This window comes from Melospiza melodia, chromosome 4, assembly GCF_035770615.1.
Source record: "Melospiza melodia melodia isolate bMelMel2 chromosome 4, bMelMel2.pri, whole genome shotgun sequence".
Taxonomy (NCBI): Eukaryota; Metazoa; Chordata; class Aves; order Passeriformes; family Passerellidae; genus Melospiza; species Melospiza melodia.
Genome location: NC_086197.1, coordinates 56860211 through 56883108, shown reverse-complemented (window position 1 = coordinate 56883108; position 22898 = coordinate 56860211). Strand labels below are relative to the sequence as shown.

Below are 22898 nucleotides of genomic sequence, written 5' to 3'. Positions count from 1 at the left end.
ACAGCTTTGGAAAACAACCTGGCCATCTTTTGTAATTAACCAACTAAAATAAAATAAAATAAAATAAAATAAAATAAAATAAAATAAAATAAAATAAAATAAAATAAAATAAAAATAAACTTGCAAAATAAAAAGAAAACAACTAGATTTCTTCCAACCAAAAACTTCTCAAGAATGAAGGCATATATTTATAGCAACAACAATTTAAGGGGACTGGCACTTTCTGCGCAAACCACTCAGGATGACAAGCCTATTTCCCATCGGTCAGTGCCCACAAAGTCGCGTAGGCAGGCTGCGGAGATCTGGGCTGTCCCGGGTCACAGCTCGCTGCCACCGGCCCGTCGCTCCCCGCGGGTCTCTGCCCCTCAGCCCGCCGGGCACACGGAGGGCCCGGGCTCCCCTCCCGCCGGGAACCACAATTCCCAGCAGGCCGCGGGGCGGCGAGGGGCGCGGGGCGGCGCGCGAGCGCACTGCCGTGTCCAGCATGGCTACGGTGCTGTCCCGGGCGCTGAAGCTGCCGGGTAAGGGCTGCGCGCTCGGGCACGGACCGACCGCCGGCCGCGCCGGGCCGGACTGCGCCGGGCTGGGCTGGGCTGGGCTGGGCTGGGCCGGGCAGGGGCAGCCGCGGCCGGGGCGGCCCGGGTGGCGGGAGCGCGGGTGCCGCTGCCCCAGGGCTGCGGGCGCGTTGCCATAGCGATGTGGCGATGTGGGGTGAGGCCCGGCGGTGCGGGCGGTGAGGGGCGGCCGGCGGGCTCCGCGCCGGGCCCGCGGCCGTGGCGGGGACGCAGGGGCCGGGGCAGCGTTTCAGGGCTCGGAGGGCGTCGTGTGTGGCAGAGGGGGCTCTGGGCCGCGGCCCTGTGAGGGGTCTGCACGGCAGGAAAGGAAGCGCTGACCTCTCCGATCCGCTTCTGCAGGGTTTTGCCCACAGAAGCCAGGCCAGGAGCTCGGTAAGTGCCAGTGCAATTACCCAGGTAAATGTTTAAAGCCTGCCTGCCGCCTCTGCACCTTCCAGCCAGAGATCTTCAGCGAGATGAAAGGATATTCAAGCATAAGGGGCTATTGTGTGCGGTGAGCAGCAGTCAAACAGCCATGCTCTTCAGTAAGGAGATTAAAAGGGAATTAAAATACCTTGCCAAACCAGATCTTGGGAGCGTGCTAGTTGCTGTTGGATGTACTGTAGGCGATGCCAATGCACCTGGCTGCATTACCTTCAATGGGAAGAGCTCATTGCGCTTCCTAACCGTGTCTTGCCGTGGGGACAGCCCTGGGACAGAGACGGGGCCCAGCTGAGTGCGGCTGGGGAGGGCTTCTCCTTGGCACTGCACACCACATGGTCTGCATGGCCCCAGCCCGAGAGGCTGCACTCACCGTCCTTTCTTCCTCCAGCAGTCCCTCAAGGTCCTTCCTGGCATTGTAACCCTTACCAGGAGTCATTACTTTTAGTTTATGTGGTTTCTGTTGAGTCTCATTTAAAGAAATTTTGTTTGCAAGTTGGTTTCTTCCTTGTTTTATACATACATATATGTATATATACCTTTGTCTAAATGGGAGGGAATACATTCCCATTAAGAAATCTGTGTAGGACAAGTGCAAACTGGTAGGTGTAGGTGTGTGCATTAGGGTGTGACCAATGGGGAGCTGCAATAAGAAGTGCAGATCTCTTCTGGGACCTTTGGAACCAGCATGATCTATTTGATATCTGCTGTTGGGAAACACTGATTTGGAAGAGGATTGTAACAGGCCTTGCAGCTGCATTTAAGAGAACAGTTCTTGCATCAATCCTCAGGTTAAACTGCAGAGATCATGCCTTTCTTGTGTGTTTAATTATTGAGAAATGCAGCTTCCAACAGCAACGAGAAAGCAGAAAGCCTATTGCTATATCTGTTTTTTTTTTCCTGCATCTCATTAAATTAATTAAAAATCAATACGGGCTTAGAAATATGTCTGCAGTACCCAGTGACTGGTGCCTGCCAATTGCCAGAAAAATAAGCAGGACATGAAATTAGTACAACAGGTACTGGAACCACTGTGCCATCACTGGAATAATGCACTGAACATTGCACTCGTCTAAAGTCCAAGATCTTCTCTTTTCACTCCAAAGTGAGTGCAAAGAAAAGCCTTCCCCATCTGTCAAAACCAGGAAAAATAAAATTACAATTAATACCTTTGAAGCCATCAGCACAAGAAATGAATAATTTATTGTCACTGGGACCTCATTTGAACACAGGTCACCTAATGGGTGCCTTCTTTCCAGACCATGGTCGCACAGTGATCCTCTGTTCTTCCCTCAGAGGTCACATTCTTCTGCTGCAATAGTTGCCTGTGTGAAAATAGCATTTGGCAAATACATGGGGGATTTTCAAAGTCATAAAGTGTGATTTAGAGACCTGCTGCCCTTGAAAGGCAATAAGTTGGGGCATTTCCCCTCAGTTCTGTCTTTGAAAGCCTCCATCGAAATCATTGGTATTTGCTTTTTCTGGAAAAAGCAAAAGGAAATCCAGGGTGATGTGACCAGTAACTTGCTCTGATTGTAAACACAGGCCACTGAATGGGAACCTCTGTTTTATCACTGATGCCATGGAAAAAAATGGAATATGGTTTAGAGCAGGTCAGAACAGAGGATGCTTTGTTGACTCTACCTGTAGGGAGGGAGGGAGCACAGAGCTATGGGGAAACTGACTTTGCTGATACTAACTCCATGCCTGTGAGGTGGATGCAAGGTTTGTTTACACTTGGGGTGTCTTTGGAGGACAGATAACAAAATGTGAGTTACACAGACCTGGTCCCTGTGTAAGGCCACAGAACTGCAGCTTGCTTTAGCTCAGAGAATGATTTCTCATGAAGGCTGCACAGTGGTTATCCTTTCAGGACACATGGTGAGAGTTTCACCAAGAGACCAGCTCAGATCTTACCATTTCTACTTCCATGATGGAAAACTGAAAACTCTGTGTATTCCCTGACAGCTGGTTGCTTGCAACAGAGGCAGTTTTAGCTTTCTGTTGATGGACAAACTATTTTCCTCCAGCCTGAGCTTTGTTGTTAACCAGAAAGGAAAGAATTTGACTTCTGAAGCACTTAAAAATAAATCATCATTCTCTAAAAGGTGTGAGACTGCCTGTGTTTTCACACATTCTTTACTGGTTTTGTGTTTGTTTGTGCTTTTCTGCTGAAAAATCATCTGGGGGTGAATAGTTAAAGTCAGGTGTGTTATCCCTCTTTCCCACAGCTAGTGACCTAAAACTCAGATGAGGAGTCATGTTCCTTCTGCTCTCCCTCCAGCCAGGTGAATCATGATTTACATGTTCTCTGCGCCACAGAACAGCCTTGGGTGGCTGAGCAGAGCACATGCTTGCCAGCATTCCAAATGCATTCCCAAAACACCTACAGATTGGTTAAGGTTCTCTCTGAACAGTAGGAAATAAGTCTTTGAATCCTCTGAGATGAGCGATACAATTGGGTTTTCCAGGTGCTAGATGAGTGCTCCAACAGCCTTTCTTAAAGGGCAATATCTTCCCTTCTTTTGGCTTAAAAACCCCAAAACTCAGGGCACTTTATGCCTGAGTTTAGTGAATGGCTGTGCCTTGTGGGTGTGCTGGGTGACCTTTTGGGGAAAGATAAGGGGAAGGTGTGCCAGTTTCTGATTCCTACTCTGGCTTAGATGTGAATTGAGACTGAGCAGCTCTCTGCCTTATAGCTCCCCTGTACTTCTCCAGATTCTTAGCTATGTAGATGATCAGAAGCTGTCATTACTGTGTAGTAGCTGTTTTGTAGCCACTGCCCAGTGGTTCTCAGTGGGGCAGGTGTTCCTGTTGCAGGTTGTGGTTGATACCACTGTCAATCTCAGCATCTCAGTCTCTCCGTTCAAGGAGTGGGTGAGCCATGTTTTCAAGGTCCTTTCTGTCTCCAGAAAGAGATCCAGAAGAAAACTGTTGCAGATAAATTTAATTCATACCAATGCTTTCAGTTGCATCAAGGATGATCAGCAGGTTCCAGTCTTTTGGTTGACTGTTTGGAATTAAAATAATTAAACAAAACATAGTATATGTAAAGCATAATTATTCTTTGAGTTGTTTTACTCAAAAGTCCCCAGTTTCCAAAACTGGGAGCAGTCTAGTTAACACAGCTGTGTGACTTTGACTTCCCAGGTTTAATACCATTTACTCTTGGGCCAGCCATGTTTGTTTTTCATGCCATTCTGACCTGGCTTGAACTGGCACATCTGGATCTGTTGTGGGAAGCTGCAAGTACCCTGGCAGTGAGACCTCTCTGGAATTTTTTGTTTCAACTGAGTAGTCTTTCAGTCACTTTTTAGCACAACCTGCAGTATTACACACCTGTGAAATGACACTGCAACCTCTGAGCAGAGTTGTGTGCCACCAGGGTCAGTGGCCTTCTGTGCACCTATGGGGTGGAGCCAAGGTTATCAGGACTTCCTGAAAAACCCACACTTTGAGCACATGTTTCACTGCTTGTGAAACAAAGCAGTGTATCACAGGGATACACCAGACTGGCCCATAGAAATGCAGTATCTCTTGGTTCCTGCCTCCACAAGCAACTGTTTTTTGAAATGTATATGTGCACCAGGTTATTGAGTCTTTTGTAGAAACCCCTAATTCAAAAAGGAAGAGTCTGTCTTAGATATGTGAACATTTTGGATATTTTTATTTCCTTCTGTTCAGTGTAGGTGAGTTGTCCTGGCTGTTCCACCTAATGTGGGGCATTTAATTTTTGGTAGGATTGTAAGTTTTTCTTAAATCCTAAAAATGAAGCTGAATACCACTTGTAAGTGGTAGATGAAGGGAGAGTGAAGGTCCTTTTGTGGGGTGAGAAATGAGGAAGAACTAAGATACATGTGCTGCAAAATACACTCTAGATTATGCAAAATAGCTGTGTTGCACTAACTAGGTACTACTGTACATCTGTAACTTGAGTGTCTTTAGCAGGAAAACCAGAAGTAAGGTGTACTGTCTTAGTCAGGAAGAATAATCATGAAAGCCCTAAAATTTCCTCTTTGTAAAGCCTTCCCATCATCTTAGTGTCTGAGAGGGGTTACAGCTTGCATATTTTTCCTTATTAGCTATGCCTTGCATGTATCACTTCAGGAATCTTCAGGCAGCAGCCAGTTCCTGTTTCAGATCAGCATTAAACAAAAGGAAATGAGACAGATACCTGGGATAGCAAGGTCCCACCTTGTAATCAGAGAGAGAGAGAACCAGGCTGAGACTCTGGAATCCTCAGAGCATTGGCCATGGCTCCATGCCCAGCCTTGTGACACAGGGCAGCTCCCTGAGACGTGACCCTGGACTCGTAGCCCGGGGCAGTGACTCTGTGTGATCTTTCTGTCCCCATAGCCAGATGGTGCTGGCCTTAGGCCAGGGTGTGTGACCAGCTCTACACCTGCCCTCACCACACTCCCTGTGTCTGTCCAGGGCTTGTGGGAGGTTGTGGGTGCTGGGCACCTGTGCAGGAGCCACCTAAAGCTGAGCTACCTTCCTGCACCACCACCTGAAGGGATCAATACCGAGTTATCTGTCTTGGCCAGGCTAAGCACAGACTGTGGGCTCTGCTGGGAGCAGGAACAGGGCAGATGCACTGTGCTTGCCTCAGGCAGGGGTTGGAGCATTCCCTTTTGCAGAACTGAGCCATGCAGAGAAGGTGGTGTCTTGAAGGAACAGCCTGATTCCTCCAGACGTCAGCATGTTACTGGCCCAAAGGGGCAAAATTACTTTCCCCTCATCTTCAGGGAGACTTCATTCTTGGGATTTCTGCTGGTCAGAGTGACTTTGAGATACGTACAAGTCTCTTTTTTCTTAGCTTGGCAGTGGAAGAAGGAGTCAGGATTCTTCAGTTTTTAAGGTTGTGTATTTCTTATCTATAACATTCTTTCTTTGGTTTGCTGAGGTCTGTTTAGCAGGTTAGACAGAGGCACACTGACTGCCCTCAGAGGTGGTGGTGTCTTTCATACTAAAAACTACGTGAACATTATTTACAATTACTTCTTAATACTTACCATGTATGTTAGACAGTGAGTTTCTACTTTAGACTAATTTAAAAGTGCTAACATCACTGGGAAGATGGAGGCTAGGAAGAAGAAAGAAGGACAGGGCACACCTAAATTCTTTTATCTTGGGACTCTGAGCTTCTATTCTAAAACTCTAAAAATTTACTTTTCGCTCTGTGACAGACTAACTATTATTCTGCTTAAACTTTCTTGACTTGTAATTCTTCATATAAAGGTGGTAATTTGCCCTATGGGTCAAAATCAGTCACAGTGTCTTGGGCTCTGTGCCAAGGTCTCTGAGCTTTTTGGCAGCAGCTTGTGCTATCCAGGACAGCTAGAGAGATGTCCTGGGTTCTGGCACTTCATGTTTCATTGCTAATCAAGAAAGTATTAGAATTGAATCAGCCATGAATTCCATATAGATGCATGCATACACAAACATATATGTGTACACACGCACATCTGAGGGAAATAAACTGTCAGCGTCTTTTCTCCCACACACGCTAGTGTGAACCATGGAGAGAGAGACCCTGTCATTTCTCTCATGCTTCTCACTTGGAGCCATGCAAAATGCAGACTAATCTGTCATCCCTTCTGTATCACTCTCCACTGCAGCCTTTTCTCCACTGAGATCCTGCAAAAACTCATGTTTATTGTCTCTCCATCTTTCTTCTCAGGGAAGAAGAGCCCAGACCTTGGGGAATATGATCCCCTCACTCAGGCTGACAGTGATGAAAGTGAAGATGACCTTGTACTCAACATCCAGAAGAATGGGGGGGTCAAGAATGGGAAGAGCCCCCCTGAAGAGATGCAGGACCCCGATTCTGATGTGGAGGTCGGGATGACAAAGCAGCACACGTCAGAGAGCGCTGCTGAGGGTTATCCTGCCGAGACAGCTGGGAGCTTGGAGCAGAAGGCTGCTCCCTCTCTCATGCCGTACCTGCGCACTGCCATCTTTTTGCTCACTGTGGTGATCTCGATGATTCTTGTGCTGGTGTGCGCATTTCTAATTCCCTGTCCCCCTAGAGACTTGCATAACACCTGGAACCGCAACCTAGGTCAGGGAGCAGGTGAGAAAGCCCCAGGAACAGCATCTGGCATGGGGGAGGTGGCAGCTCCCAGGCTGGGCATTGGTGGGAGAGACCTATCTGGGAGAGCCAGGTCAGAGCAGAGGCCCTTCCTCACCACTACAGATGCTCCAAAATAATGGACAGGTGGCTGTGTCCTGCTCACTCTTGAAGCTGAGGCATGGGAAATCTGGCATCTGCACATAACAGTGCCACAAAATTTTGTTTCTGCCAACATCAAAAGTTATTTTGACTCTTCTTCCACCCTGCATTTTTGTCTGGATGTTGTGCTCTGTTCCAGATGGAGATGGCCCAGCCCAGTTTAAAATACAGTGCCTCCCTTTCTACAGCCTGGACTTTACCAGTACCTCCATGCTGAAGTATGTGGTTGTGTTAGACAGGAGAAGGATAGAAATCTTTGTGTCTTCTAACTAGCTTAACTAACCCTATTCCATTGTCTTTTAGTTCTGCTTGAATCCATAAATCAACATTTAAGATCTTTTGTCATCCTGTATGGGTCACTGGTATCTCCCATTCTGGTTTCTACAATAAAGTAACACTGTTTTGTGAAATAATTTCTGCCGGGATTTCTATATGTCTCTGCCTCCTTGCTTTTTGCCCTTGGCTTCCAAATCCAAGCTTTTCATAAGATACATGACTCCACATTGCCTCAGAAATGGAAGTGGGAAACATGAATATTTCTCTATTAGCTACTCCATTTCTCCTTTCCCTTTCTCTGACCCAGATGCTACATTTCTGTCTTTTCATGAAATTAAAGATCTTACATGTTGCGAGCTGCCTACCCTTGGTGGTTCCTTGGCAGAATTTGTGAGGCTTGTCTATGCACAAGTCTCTTTTCTGGACCAGCCCTACTCTCCCAGTGTGTTAAATGAGCTGGGTGGCCTTTTCGACATGCAGTAACTGTAATTTTTGCAGGTGGTGTGTTATCCCCACTGGAGCTGTGTGATGTGAACGGTGATGGCCTCCCTGACATCCTCATTGTCTTCACTGCCTTGATGAATGCCAGTGTCATGGGTAAGCACTGCAGCTCCTTTCCATTCCTCTTAATGTGTCAGTAGGGACCTTTGTATGTTTGTCTTACACACAGGAGGAGTCCCTGACACTGCAAATCCACTGCATTGCTCTTTTCAGAGTTCCTTAAAACTGCTGGTGTACTGTGCCTGTGGTTGGTCATGTTTACAATTTTCATTACAAGCCTGTGCTCCTATACCTTTTGGTCAGCATCATCTGTTTGTTCTTACCTCATCTTGGGGCGACTCTGTCTCTTTGTCCTGCATTTGTGCACACTTCACTTGGGTTTTAGAAACACCCTCACTTTGCTGCCTTTTTCTCCAGGTCACTCCATATACTTGCCAGGCTGTTAATTCACAAATAATAGTCTGATAATGGGGCAGCTACTGTGCCTGGCTGTTTAACAGGTGTTGCCCTGCTTCCTCCTCCTGGCTGCTTTGCTTTTTTGGTTAGTCCTCACACCCTTCAGGTGACAGCAGAACCTGCTGATGCTGGCCAGCATTACACAGGGGCTGCCAGATCTGGTGCCAAATCCCGTTGCACTGGGCGTCGGAAGCCCTGGAGTGTCTCAGCTGCCTGCTGTACTGCAGCTGCCTATCCTGGCATGGCCTGGTGCCAGGTGAATCTCTTCTGCCTCAGAGACGTATTCAGGGAGCAAGCATACATTGCACAACCTGAAGAAAATTCTTGGAGCAAAATGCCTTGGCTCTTCAAATAGGTAATAAAAATATTGTTAGAGGAGAGGGAAGGTGCCTTTCTCCATGGCCCAAGCAATGCCTCTAGTATTTCACAGCAAGTCCTGTAAAAAGAAACCTATGAACATAGAGAAAACTGTAAAGTAACTTAAAAATAAGTGAGAAAGGAAGACATGGTTGACAGAGAGGCTGTATTCCATTTATATCAGTTGTACTTGCATGCTATATTTTTGCCATTACATTGCTTTTATTTTTTATCCCAGATATACATATAGGCAGCATGCGCTGAATGAAACTGGTCATACCTAGTTGCATGCTGGGTTGTAGCTGTGCTGGAAGACAAAAACCAGACACTAAAACGGGTGTAAAGAGGATCACAATCCAAAACTCACATAGTTGGATATCAGCCACCTGTAGCCCGTGCTTGGGGCATTCACACAGTGCCAAGTAGAGATAAGCTTGGAATAGGCACCCAGTGGAGTAATCTGCAACACTGTTAACTGTTTCTCCAGCTTGTAGGCACAACAGCTGTGAGCTGCATTCAGGAGTTAGCTGTTCTTGGTCCCTATCAATGTAACAAAGATAACGATCTGGGGCACCCCCTTAGCACAAGCCACATGATTTTCAGTTTGAGAAGAGAGTGAGTTTGACTTAGAGACTGGACTCAGCCTTGTGTTTAGCCAGTGGCCCTTATATGCCCTTTGTGTCATCAGGTCACGTGCTAGTGAGATAGAAGTTGGCTTGGTCTGTTGTTATTTTGAAATGTGTGGGAGTTCATCTTAAATTGTGATGTGACCATATTAGGTGGAGATTAATTACAGTAACCACACTGAAGTCTGAGGGCAGACTGAGCTAAAAGTTGATCACATTTGGAATCAGAACCAACAGTCAATTGAAACAGCATACACTACTTTATTTTATAATTATTTTATGCTAACTGGTGAATTGGAAAAAGAATGCCAAGTTCCACCAATTGGTTGCATTCAATCTGTTTTTCACAATAATGAAACTCGTTTGGAAAACAAAGGAAACTGCTGTCAGACCACCAGTCACTCTCTGTTGCCTCCAGAATTACAGACAAACCAGCACTTTCATCTGAGGTGACGTCTGCCTTGGGAGTCAGTTAAGGTTTCCCCTTGGTGCTAGGTGTTTTGTTGAGGGAGGGGATCAGAATAACCAGTCTAATTTGACAGCAGTAAATTTCACAGGAGGAAGACACCACAACTGAGCACATTGTCCCCAGGAACTTGGTTCCCTCTGCCCAGCTGACCACATTTCTTGCAATGAGCTCAGGTTTTCATGATTTTCTGGGCTCTTGATTTTCAGCCCTACTTGTTTGGAGGTCACTGCTGGGCTCTGCAGCAGAGAAATTGAGCCATAATGGGACATTTGACATTTGACCTTTGCTTTCAGGCAGTGTGGATTTGTCTGTCTGAACTGCTCAGCTCCAGGAGTTAGAGCTGGATCTCCAGCACAAGGACCCAAGACAACATGGTCATAGTAATCCCTCTGACACCAAGGGATCATATTCTCTCTTTCCTGCTTCTTCTAGGTGTCTCTAGACCCTCTGTAACTGTGGTGGCACTTTCTGGTATGAATGGCAGCACCTTGTGGTCCATCCAGCTTCCGGAGGAGACGCAAAGTCTGCAGTGCAATGGGCTGTCACTGGGGGCAGCTGCAGGGCCTGTCTGCCTTGTTACAGGAACATCAAAATTCCTCAGCCTTCTCAGTGCCTCCACAGGTAAAGTCAGCTACCAGCATATTAGAAATGTGCTGTTGCTTTTTTGTTTACTTTAAAGGACTAATAAGCATGAATGATTTGGTTCTGACACAACATGGTGGCTATTACTTCATGACACACGGAATGGAGTCAAAACTAACGTGTTTCTAGTTACACAGGATAATAGAATCCAAAACATTTCATCTCTGTGGCAACATCTTCGTCCTACATCTCAGAATATTTCAAAGTGTTAATCTTAGCCTGTAGCATCCCCATGTCATAAAGAATATGTAAAGTCTTTTCTCATTAGCATTGAGCTGCTGGTACAACTCAGAACCTACCTAACAGCACTGCAAAGCTGAACAGCATTCTTGGAGAAGTTACATAAGGATATACACAACATCCAGGAAACCTTGCAGAGAAGTTAGGCCCATAGTTGAATTGATTAGATATGAATGAGTATTGCATTTTTAATCACTTGATCATGTACACCTTTATTCTCTGATTGCTGTTTGTTCTCCCACATTAATTAATTGGCAGAAATAGCCATAGGTAGGTATAGGGTTGCTTTTGTAATCAACCAAAAGGTACCTTGAACGTGGGTAACTTTGGGATGGAGGTGTGTGTTAATATTACAGTTAGGTTTTAATGAACCCAGTTCATCCAAGGACAAGGATTTCACCACAGTTGCTGGCTCAGCAACAAGACACCTTCTCCTATCTCCCCTGGCTGAGGGGTGCTGTGCCTTTATCAGCTGCACAGTACCATCAGGTTCCCCTACCTGCAAGGATTTCCACAGTCTGGCCATGGTATTCCCACCCCACCTTTTGTTCCATCCCCTTTAGTAGGTGCTATGGTTGCAGTTTCACACATGCCAGTCGCATTCCATCCAGGGAGCAGCAACTGTATTTTACCCTATTATTTCCATACTGTTAGAACTTCTGTTAGGATGTGAATATAACTTCTCAAGTTTCCTCTAATTTTACCCCCAGCTGTTTTCCCACACTTTTAAAATGCTTTTAGGGACTTGGGTTACTTGCACAGTGTTTGCATGGTCAGGACTGTGAGCTGCCTCCTTTACCAGCCGTAGCAATGTACAAGTTGGCCCTTGGTTTACTTTGTCATTCAGGGGCATCCTACAGAAAAACATTTTTAAAGATTTTAAAAGCAGAAGTGTTGGCAAAAGAATGATGAAAAACTAAAAGCATCAAATTTAATTGTTGCCTCTTTTTTAATGTTTATTTGCAAGTTTGCAAGTCTGGTTTTACTGGGTTTCCAGCTGGGTCTGTGCTGGACTGCTGAACCATTTGACATCATGTCTGTTAACATGCTTTCCCCCTGAGGTGGAGTGAGCATGTCATGCTGGAGTGGTAATTTGCTGCTGGGAATTTAACTGAGACACAGATTTGCACTCTGAATATCAGAATTGTCCATCTGTTTCCTTTCCTCACATTTACCTAGCCTTTACTGCTGGCTGAGGCAACAGCTGCTGTCTTGCAGAGCAGCACTCTCATTTGGGTTCTCCTTTGTAAAGTGAACCTTAAATATTCTTTCCTATTTCCGAAATTATTTAGGGCTCAGGTCTTTTATAGAGATGCTGAGAAGGAAGCACAGCAGGACTTGAGGCCTGACTCAAAGGCAATCTGAAGAAATGCTGGGAGAAGAATTTTACTTTCAACTGCAGTTTGTCTCAGTTTGTAGATGTGTCTTTCCCCTTCACACAGAATGGGAGAAATAATTTCTCTTGCTTCCTTTTCAAGAAGGTTTTGTGGAACCCTCTTGGGATGCCCTCTGGTTCCCCAAGTACAGGTCTCTTTTATGCTGTTCTTTCCACAGGCAAGACCATCTGGACACTGAACTCCATTCATCTTTCAAGTGGGATCCTGGCTGCACCAGCTGCAACTCTTCCAGATGTAGATGGAGATGGCATTAGGGATATTGTTGTTCTGGTTCTCACAGAGACACAGGTACAGCACATCCCTGCTCAAGGTTTGGAAGGACCTTTACTATTTGTGTAGAGGAAAAACAGACTGATGTGGAAGGACTGTAACCAGAGCTGCAAGAGCCCCTAATTTTCATTCCCTTGGATTTTGCTGAAAAGCACCCTTTTTCTTCCAGTAGCTCAGAGCAGTGAGATCAAACAATAATGACACTACCTGCATTCTTGACAGCTGGGAATGAACAGAAGGATCATTATGTGCACGTCACTGAGACTTGAGAATTATCTGTTTCTGTTCAGTGAATGTGTCGTTTGAAGTGAGTGTTTAGCAGCAGTGTGGGGATGGATCTCTGGAGAAAGGAGCAGTTAGCTTATCCAAATGAAAGAAATACTTTCTTTTATTAATTAATTCAGATTAATTGTGTGATTAATTCAGATGCAGATTTCCTTTATGCTTATCCCTCCCCACAATTCTAACATAGATTTTGTTAGAGGAGCTCAGATTTTTGAATTCCCTTTCATATTTGATCCATTTGTGTGAAGAGGAAATGTGAATGTAAGATGCCTAGGAAGCCAGACTGAGCAAAGAGAAAGCAAACACTATCTAGACCTTGCTGACGGGGAAATTATCAGTGCAGCTTCATGCTGTGGGGGTGGGAGAAGATTCTGAGTGCAGAGGTGCTTGAAAGCACTGATAAAAATCTCTGCCTCTCTCTCCTTGCAGCCTGATGTGGTTTTCATCTTGGTATCAGGAAAGACTGGAACTGCTTTGGGTGGGCCTGTGAGATACAGCACCAATGGAGAAGGGAAAGTGATTGGCCCTCAAGTCCACATCACCAGCCGTGGAGCCATCTACATCCTGTTTGGTTTTGGTAAGGTGCACCTTGCCTCTGCAGCACTTCACCTTCCTGAGAAAACATCTGTTTTACCTAAAATGGTCCAGAATGTCCCTGGGATGCTTGTGCCATGCCTTCTGCTGTAAAATCTAAGAGGGCAAAAGCACAAGTCGCACTGCCATGGTGTGGAAAAGTACAGGAGCACCAATACCTGCTAGTCTCAAATACTTTGGAGTTTCCCAAAGTCACATCATGCCAGGGAAGTTCCAGCTCTGGGCATTTCATTGCCTTCTACCACAACTGCAGTGATCCCAATTACCCTCTGTTCTACTGGGTTCTCTTTTGCAGTCAGGATCCTCATCTTTACTCTTCCTGGCAGGTAATGTTCAGGCTGTTGCCCTGAGGGATATATTTACCCAAGCCAGAAACCGGGACAACTTTCCTGCAATGCTGCAGCAGGAGGAGCCAGAGTGGGAAAAGCGCAGATCTGTCAACCTGTCAGAGCTCATTGACATTTACAGGTACAAGATGGACTTGTCATCTTGCTCCTTCTGGGAGAGGAAGGGAAGGGTAGGCACTTATTAGTGCTCCTTGAGGGGGTTGCTTCTACTTCAATACTGCCCTTCTCTTCGTTGTCCAGTTGATAACTGGGGAATACTGTGGGGAACCTGTCATTTCCTCCCTGTCCTCTGGTTGTCCTAGCCAAAGAAGTGCAGAGTATCGTAAAAGGGAGTCCTTATCTTCTCCTGCTCCTTGTTCCTTTCTTCAGCCCCATATGCATTGCTGAAGGGAAAAAAGAGGCATTCCCAGCTAGTGGAGTCTCTTTGGGAAGCTCAGTGTGTGTGGGCCTGGATTTCTCAGCTCATTCTTCTTTACTGCCCAACTGTGGGGCTGGCCTTGATAGGAAAAAAGGGAGGGAGCAAATGTGAACTCACAAACTTCATGCTTTTTATAGTAACTCATGATATTCAGAAGACCCCACGTTTGAATTTAGTTCACTTAACTGAGGAGCCCACATGACTGGGGAAAAGATAGGCTTCTCCAAGTATAGTTCTCATCTTTCATAGGAATTGCCACAGGACAGGCAGCTAGTGCTGAGATGTGCAGATACAAGCCTTGATCTCCTCTGTTTTCCATTTGTGCCAGTGGGGGTGTTGACTTTCTGCAGACGGTGAAGACACCTGACACAAACTCTAGCAACCTGCTCATCACAACCAAAGAGAGCTTGATCCTGCTGAGGGGACAGGACCTGGAGCGCCGCTGGACCCTGGAGCTGCAGAATATCAGCAGGTTACTTGCTGGGAACATTTCTCTGTCCTATTTCTTCCTGTACCATTTCCCAACTTTCAGTTCTAAGCACGTGTGTTCCTTAGAAAGCAATTGACAGTAATTCTCCAAGTCTGAAGAGGAATCTAAGTACTGGAGGTGTGTGTTGTTGAGCCAAGTGAGGAGGTCAGGAGGAGCAAGGAACAGAAGACTGGGAACTTGAGCTGTCTGCTTGTGAATGATCACAAATAAGGGGCTTGATTCAGGTACCCAACACTGAAGTAATGGGAATAATGTGGCATTGGAATTTAGTGGATTACTGATGTGTGATTCAGCCCACTTGCTGTCCAGGGCTTCAGTGGAGGGGATCAGTTCCATTAGTAATGTTAAAAATTTAAAACAGGTGAATGAGTATGGCCCAGAGATCTTAATGTTCCTTGAAAGTTGAAAATGAGCATTTTGATGGCAGTCAGCATCTATACTAAATGTAAACCTTAAAATAATACTGCTCATCCTCTAATTTCACACATGGAAATTAAGTAATTTTCCAGATCTTGTGGGTTGGTAATAACCAGCAATTTCAGTGCTCCCAGTTTGAAATATTTGCAAAGGGCAGTTGGGCACAATTGAGGGAAATTACATGGGAAACAATTGCTTGCTCTAGTATTGAGAATAAAGAGAGCTTCTCTCAGCTCTGTCTTACCCAACTGTCAAGAGCATAAATGGGAAGAAGGCACTGGAACTTCATTAAGGAAAAGAAAAAAGGGTGTTCAGCTATCTTTGATATTCAGGTAATGTCCACATTCTTGAGGGCTGATGGGTGACATAAGCCACAACTTTAGGAATGAGTTATGGCTAGTTGATTATGCCATGGGGAAAGGAAATGGACTAGAAGTGTTTTGGATTCAGAATCTGCAGACTTCTGAATGTGTCTGGCATCGAGTTCAAAGGGCAAGTGTGTGTAAAGTGACTAAGCAGAGCCACTTCATAGGTGCTGTAGAATCAGTTATACACAAGAAATTTCTAAATGGATGCAGCAATAAATTGGAATGCACAAATCAAGAAGGGTTAAAAACCATTCTTTACTAGTATGGTTGAGGTTGGAGTGTACCTCTGGAGGTTTCCTAATCCCACCTACCTGCTCAAGCACACTCCAGACAAGGTAGAGCAAATTACTCAGGGCTGTGTGCTGTCAGGTTTTAAATATTTCTGAGGACAGAGACTTCACAACATCTCTGGGCAGCTAGTATTCAAGGCTGCTGCTTTTTACCATTCCCTGACCTCCCAAGGGACAGAGTACAATACATGTAGAGGAGCTGGCAGATAATTATTGAAAAATAATGAAAGCAATTCTTGTTCTAGGCTACTGTACTAAAGTCCTGGACTACCTGTTTTCTCAGAGTTAAGAAAGACAAAATTTGCTACACTGAGTGTATTGTGGGCAAGCATTTAATTAAGAGGTTTGTTTGGATTTTTTTAGAACTTAAGTTCTACTTAAGCATCAAATTCAGGTCAGGGATGTTACCACAGAGTCAAACACACTGAATTCCTTGTTAAACAAAGCTTACAAAGCCAGCTGTGAGCACTCCTTTTCCTGGGTAAACCTGCCCCAAGCACACCACTTCATCCAGGCAGACTGAGTGCACGCCTGTGGGAATAATTTCTGAGAAAACCAACATGGCTACTGCAGATGTGCTGCATTTCCAGATAACTTTTGACAAGATCCCTGGAAAACCATAAAGGAGAATCAGTAGTCATAAAACAAGGGCGAAGTTCAGAGACCATGAAATTGAGTAAGCAGTTGCAAATTGTGTTGTAAATGGATGTTTCAGATGAGAGAGGATTAATAGCAGGTTGCTGGGGGGATTACTGTTGGGCAGAATAATTACTAACCTTCTGGTTCATTTGAGCAAGTGCCCAAGGGATTTTTCGCTTGATTAGTAGCATCCGATGTACTTACATTTGTGTGCATTCCGTTTGTGGCATCTGCCACTAGCTGTGACCCATAAGGGCAGAGGCACCTTAGGAGATGTTTTGAGTTTGTGGTCATAGGATAGAATTGTCTGCTCCTTCCTTTTGCTACTGGAGAGCTTTTGAGCTATAGGAGTGTCTTGTGAGGCTGCCTTGAGGGCAACACCTGGTTGCCAGAGGTATCTGTAAAGCAAATGGCATTGTTTGATGTCGTAAGTATAAAGTCAAGCCACTGTGGTGCTGTGGTATTACTGTTCAGGAACAGTAGTTCTGTCATGCATGTTTTAAAGGGGAAGATGGAAAAAAATTGGGAAAAGGTCTGGAAAAAATGCTTTGGCATGGAAAATTTTAATTATTGAGTTTATATGATCAAAGAGAAGCCTGAGAGGTGAGTTCATAAGCATGTGTAAGAAATAGAAGTTAACAGGCATAGCAAGAACAAGTGTCTTGGAGCAAAAGCCATTCATGTGCAGGAGAATGAAGATGCAGGAATGTTTCTTTGGGTGAAATTAATCATTAGAACTAACTGTCATGAGAAGTGATGAATTCATCTCATCAAAGATGAGGCAAAGCCAGCCTACTGATACCTGGTTAATTGGGTGAAATACAGAAATCTGTCATAAATAAGAGGAGGGAGGATATACTCTGATCCTGCCTTGCCATAAAATCTCTGGTTCTGTGAACTTTGTGGATTCAATTGTGCTTATTTAGAATTGTGCACCTAGCTGTGGTGAATTGAAGGAAGGCAGAGGCAAGGCTTAGAAAGCCAAAAGCAAGAAATATGGTTAAAGAACAGTTATAATGAGAGATATTAATGTGTTTTGTCACCCAGAAGTGAGAGGATGAGAAGGGACTTCATTTAACCTGCTTAAAGTCACCAAAAGGCTTGTAAACCTGCTAGCAGTAAGAATACAATACAAGGAATCATGGTTTGTTAAGATCCATCTCACACAGCTCAGGCAGCCTGGGAAATCCACTTTCTGCAGGAAGCCAAATGTGCCAATGCATTTTGGAAGGGCTGGGTAATTTTATATAATTATAGCAACAACAGTACAGGTTCTCATGCAAAGAACGATAGAGTAGTGTACAGGGGGATAAACAGATGTCTACACAGCCCATCAAGCAATGCCCCCCTCACAGACAACTCTGAAGAATGGCTGAAAAGCACCGTGGGCCACTTTACCATTTTACTCCTTTATGATCCACCAACAAATGATTCCTGACAGTCACAATTGTTATGAGTGAATGAAAGACCTTATTTAGCATGACAAATCCTGTCATTTTAAGAGGCAGAATGGAGGATGAAGGCAGCTATTCTGCCTCCATCTGAAATTACTTTTTTTTACCATGGGGCTGAGTGTTTCTTTTTCCAAATTTACAGCCAGCCTGTACCAGGTTACTTTGGTGCTGACCAAACTCTGGACTTCATGCTGCAAGCACAGACTGGAGATGGGAACAAAAAGGTAAAACAGGTGAAAGCAGGGAGGGCAGTGGCAGCACAGGAGTGGGGTAGGCTGGGTAAAAAGCAATAAACATTCTCTGGTCCTTGCTTTTCCCCTCTCTTTGGCCAGCACTCCTTAGGGTGTGGCCACAGGCATGAAAGGGAATAGCACAGGCCATGCCTCTGCAAGGGGGCTCGGCATATCCATGCCTTGGCATCCATTAATGCTCAGTCTCTCCCTGCCTTGAGGTGGTGGTGATAGATGGCAAATCTGGCCTCCCTGTTTGGAACCAGGAACTTCCATGGCAGAGGCAACAACTCGATGCACTCTCAGTCATGACTTTGGACAAGAAGTCTGTTTTTCTCTTCTGGGCTGATGAAACCAAGCCTGTGTTACGAAGTTTGGTGAGCATGCATCTTTTCTTCACTTTGAGGTTTCTCTGTGGAGTATGTGCAGTCTCTTTGTCTTATTCCTATTGTCATTGAACTTGAACCTAATATGTGAGAATGCTGTCAGGGACATCTCTTACTTTGACATTCTGACTTCTCTGAGCCTGAACACAGGAATTTTCATGTGTAAATTCTTCATTGTAAAGCTTTGTTGACAGAAATTTTGCATCTACAAACCCCAAAATTCGTGAATTTCATTTTTTCATGCAGCACTGAGGAGTTGTAACTTCAGATTTGTTCTCAGCCTAGAGTGCTCCTTCTGTCAATGCAGGCACACATTTTGGCATTGAGACTCAAACTTCCAGACTGTAGCTTTGCCCATCAAGCTGCATATGACAGAGCTAGATTTCAGCCTTATCAAAGAGAAATTGTAGAGCAAGTTCTGTTTTGGGGGAAAAATGGTTTCAGGATTTAATCTTTGTAAAACCACAGGTTTTAATTCTTTGATCCATGTAAAAACAACACAGTGTCAGAAAACTTTATTTTTTTGACAAAACTAGACTCCCCTTTGCTAACAGTTGTTACGTTTTTGTGTATTTCATTCCAACAGCAGCCTGGTCCCAGACCTGAGCGCCCAGGGCTGCACCACCTCTATCTCCTCCATCCTGTTTTTCCTACAGTCCTTCTGGACCTCACCAATGCAACAGACAAAGTCATTGCTTCAGCAGGTGAGTACAAATGGAGGAGAAACTACCTGGACTAGAAATAGAGAAAGAGAAGTAGCTGTGAGAAACAGTGGGCTGCAGTTGTGCCTTTAAAGGGAGACCAAAGGTCCACCACACATAGCATGGCAATGGGAAATAAGATTCATCTTCCTTCTGAAGGAGCATCCCCTTCCCCCTGTCCACCCCCTACTTTGAAAATACAAGACCCACAAAGTTTCTTATATGTTTAAGTGATGGCAGGTTTAATGCATGTTCTACACCAGAGTTGTTGTGCTTTCCACTGAGCTATTTTGAATTTAATGCCATGCATAAAAAATCCCTCTGTGACTTTTCTCTGTCACCTCAGATCCACTTCTGCTTTTGTTGGTCATCTCCCGCTTTTTGGGATAGGAGCTGTTCTACTTCCTCTTCCTTTTTGTAAGGGGGAATCAAAATATATGTGTGTTTTCCGGGAAAAGTAGATCTGGATTTAACATCTATACAAGACTGTACAGTCCTGTTCAACTTTCTTGCTCTTTCTAAAGCCATTCAGCAAATAACCAGCCTCTTGTGCATGGGAGTGTGGAATAAAAGACAGTTCATCCAGAACTAAGAGAAGTAGGCCGGAAGCATAGAAAAAACTACTGCATAGTAATAACATCTAATTGGACTTGAATCAAAAATACAGTTCAGGCAAGAACAAATAGAATACTATTGTTACAGGATTTTTTTTAGAAACTAGGATTTCTGAGGTCTGTACAGATCATTCTGCAGTGACTGGAGTCACCTGACTTGCCAGTGCTTTACAAATTTCCAGTTTTATAGAGGTAAAAAATAGCTACTAACAGGTGTGGGAAGGAGATCTGAGAGTGAGCTGTGTTCTTGAAACATGCTCATATCCTGTGTCAAGCCCAAAAACATAACCTGGAACCAAACCCTTTCATTTCTGATCTATATTTCAGTTTCTATCCATGAAAAAATGTTAAAATAATATTCCCTTATCAACTAAGGTACATGGAATTGTAAAGTCAGACTGAATATGCTATCAGTCTTGTGGATATTTTGATTGAGTAAGGGCTATAACATTTCTTTTGGAAGAACCATAATCGTTTCCTCCTCACCACTGTTTTCTTGCCCTTTTCTCGTGGATCAGTTGGAATTAATGACCTCCAAAAGGATGCATTTCACATCACTGTGACAACAACTGCAACCTCTGAGAAGCAGCCAGGATTTCTGTCAGTCAGCAAGCTGGGCCTGAAGTGGGCCATGATGAGCCAGGGCCGAATGGTGTGGTTAAAGGACAGCAGGACTCCAAAAATCAGCCGCGGAGAAGTGAGGCGATTTCTGGCCCGGATGAAATTTGCTGACTTTCCTCAGAAGGTGAGATTGTGCAGAAATCCCTTATGAAATCCAGGCCTTTGAAAACATCTGATCTCTTCCCTACAGACACAGTTAAGGTGCTTTTTGGGTTGGAAGGAGACTGGTGGGATGCAAAATGACTGTTTGCAAGATGACTTGCTGCCCCTTTGGGCATAAGATGGACAGATTGTGAAGCAAAGATGTACTTAGGCAGTTGAGCACAGCACAGGATCTTAGGTAGAAGCAGGGATGATGATCATAAGAGACTGAGAGACTTGCAGAGGGATCAGAGAGGTGGGACTGAGATCACTTGTTTTGACATGGGCAAGCAAGGGTCCTCCATATAGTGGTGCCCAGGTTCTGTTGCTGACTTTACTTCTCCAGACTGGATGATAATCGATTTTGGCTTTAATGTTTGTTTGCCTTTCCTTCTTCAGCTCTAGCCTGGTGGTTCCTCAGGTGTTGATTGGACCTGTGGCCTGTACTGGGAATATAGGAAGCTGCTCTGTGTATCTTCAGGAAAATGGCTGTATAGAGGGAATGGGGTCTAAAAGCACTTCCCCTTTCTTCCGCTGTCTGGGGAATGCTACTGAAGGCAGGTTTGTCCTAGGCAGACCTGTTCTGTACCAGAGAAACCTTACTCAGCAACTCCCTCTCCGTGTGCTGTTCTTGCATGCTTCCTTCCAGGTAACACAGAAATGTGAATTTAGAGGTTATATACATATATATATAAAATCAAGCTTTATATATATATGTGTTAATTTATACAACGTATGTATATTTTTTGTATGTTTATTTATGAATGAGATTTAGGACACACCTTTTTATGTCCAGACAGTGTTCCCAAGCAGTCTAACAAGCTCTATGCCTAGAGTGAGCCATGATGAGTCAAGGCAAGTGGTGTGGCTAAAGGACACCCTTAATCTTTTTATTTTTGGAGAGAAGCCTCTGGCTCCTGCAGGTTTAGTCTTATCTACGACTTCTCCTGTGCTCTCAGCTCTCTTGTCCATGCTGTTGCCAGACTCACAAACAAGCTAGTTCTCTGGCTGAATTACCTGATCTAGAGAGGGATGGTCTCCACAGCATCTGCCAGCCCCTTGCACTTGTGTGTTTCTTTCCCAGTTCCAAGTTCAGGACACCAAGTTCAGGCATATGTGGGTGATGTAGAAGCGAAAGGTTCACAGCTTATTTCTCTCCATCCTTAAGGTTTGTATGAACCCACATTGTCGCTGTAACATCACACTGCAGTCCAATGGGCAGAATCTCCCTTTGCCAATGTAAGACAGACACCTTGGGATAGGAGGTCCAGCAGATCCCAAATGTCACTGTAAAGGTCACTCAGTCTTGTCACAGAAAAGCTGATTCTTACGCAACTGCTCCGGGGTTTAGATGTTCAGAGACAGAACTAGAAAGCTTTTCTGTGCATTTTAACCCTATCCTGAGCTCAATATTGCAATTCCCTTGCCAGACCAGCCCTGTGTGCAGCTCCAGGAGGAGCAAGCTACCCCTGGGACACATTTGTTCACAGTGAGTTAGGTGTGTCCCACTCTGTCCCAGAGTGTGCCATTATTCTCTGTTGCATTTGAGCAGCATCTGTATGAATTTTCTTGTAGTAGAAAAGACCATATAAAAGTGAAACAATTTGGTGCCCCGGTAGTTCCCCACCAGTATTTTAGGGCAACAATATAGGAACTCCTTTCCTAGTATGCCATTCTAAGCCTGGCTTTGACATTAAACAGAGCCAGGCTGAGATGAGGATTGCAAAGGACTTTTCTGTCTAGCGCGTGCCCTTCCAGCCTCCCCACATTTCCCCATGAGTTATGAGGTGATAGCAGACTTTGACCCTCCTTTCAGATGGGCACATTAGCCATGGATTTGCTCTGCTGGGCCCTTGACACCTCTCTTTGCTGTATCACCCTTTCCATCATCCCACATTTCTATATAAAGCTTCCAGGATAGCCCTTCAGGTTTAGCTGCAAGCCCCAAGGCTGGTCTTTGGGCCCTGATCTCCCAATGTTAGAGCTGTGAACAGTTTGTATACGTTTAATGGTATTTTTGTGTAAATAGCTTTGTATATATTAGCACAACTGTAGCAATGGCTCTAGGCCTGGCATTTTCCTTCAGACAGGGTTTAGTGTTTATAATAGAGCTAGTGTCAGTTAATAGAGCTGCAGAATAGGACTGAAAGTGTGAGGACGAGTAACATATGAGGGATTAAACAGGAGTGCTTCTTCCCTCCTGTGCAGCCACCACCTTGCTGGGAAAGGTGAATCGGCTGTTACCTAAGTAGTTACTTCTGAGATTCTTCCTGAGAGAACTGACATTCAAGAGCAGTGATGTTAGCTCCTCCTTAATGTGAATTCACCCTGCCCCCACCCCCACTGTGAATAAAGAGTCTGTCTGTATATTGTTGGAAAAATGTATTTGAACTGCAGTGAAACAAAATAAATACTGTGTACAGCGTCGTGTCATGTGAA

At 44.8% G+C, this 22898-nt stretch overlaps 1 protein-coding gene across 2 annotated transcripts; it reads left to right on the top strand.

Annotated features, from left to right (window-relative positions):
• The first annotated feature begins 435 nt into the window (after positions 1–435).
• On the top strand, positions 436–22886 carry FAM234B (family with sequence similarity 234 member B). 2 transcript variants are annotated; one of them, XM_063154713.1, is made up of 13 exons: positions 436–521; positions 6679–7071; positions 8005–8103; positions 10348–10536; positions 12352–12482; positions 13179–13326; positions 13670–13811; positions 14437–14580; positions 17909–17990; positions 18218–18373; positions 18972–19086; positions 20216–20442; positions 20859–22886. In XM_063154713.1, the coding sequence occupies exons 1-13, from the start codon at positions 485–487 to the stop codon at positions 20862–20864; spliced, it is 1869 nt and encodes a 622-aa protein (XP_063010783.1). In that variant the 5' UTR covers positions 436–484; the 3' UTR covers positions 20865–22886. The 2 variants fall into 2 exon arrangements, with proteins under 2 accessions (XP_063010783.1, XP_063010782.1); XM_063154712.1 differs by having other exon boundaries at positions 18969–19086.
• Positions 22887–22898: the final 12 nt, after the last annotated feature.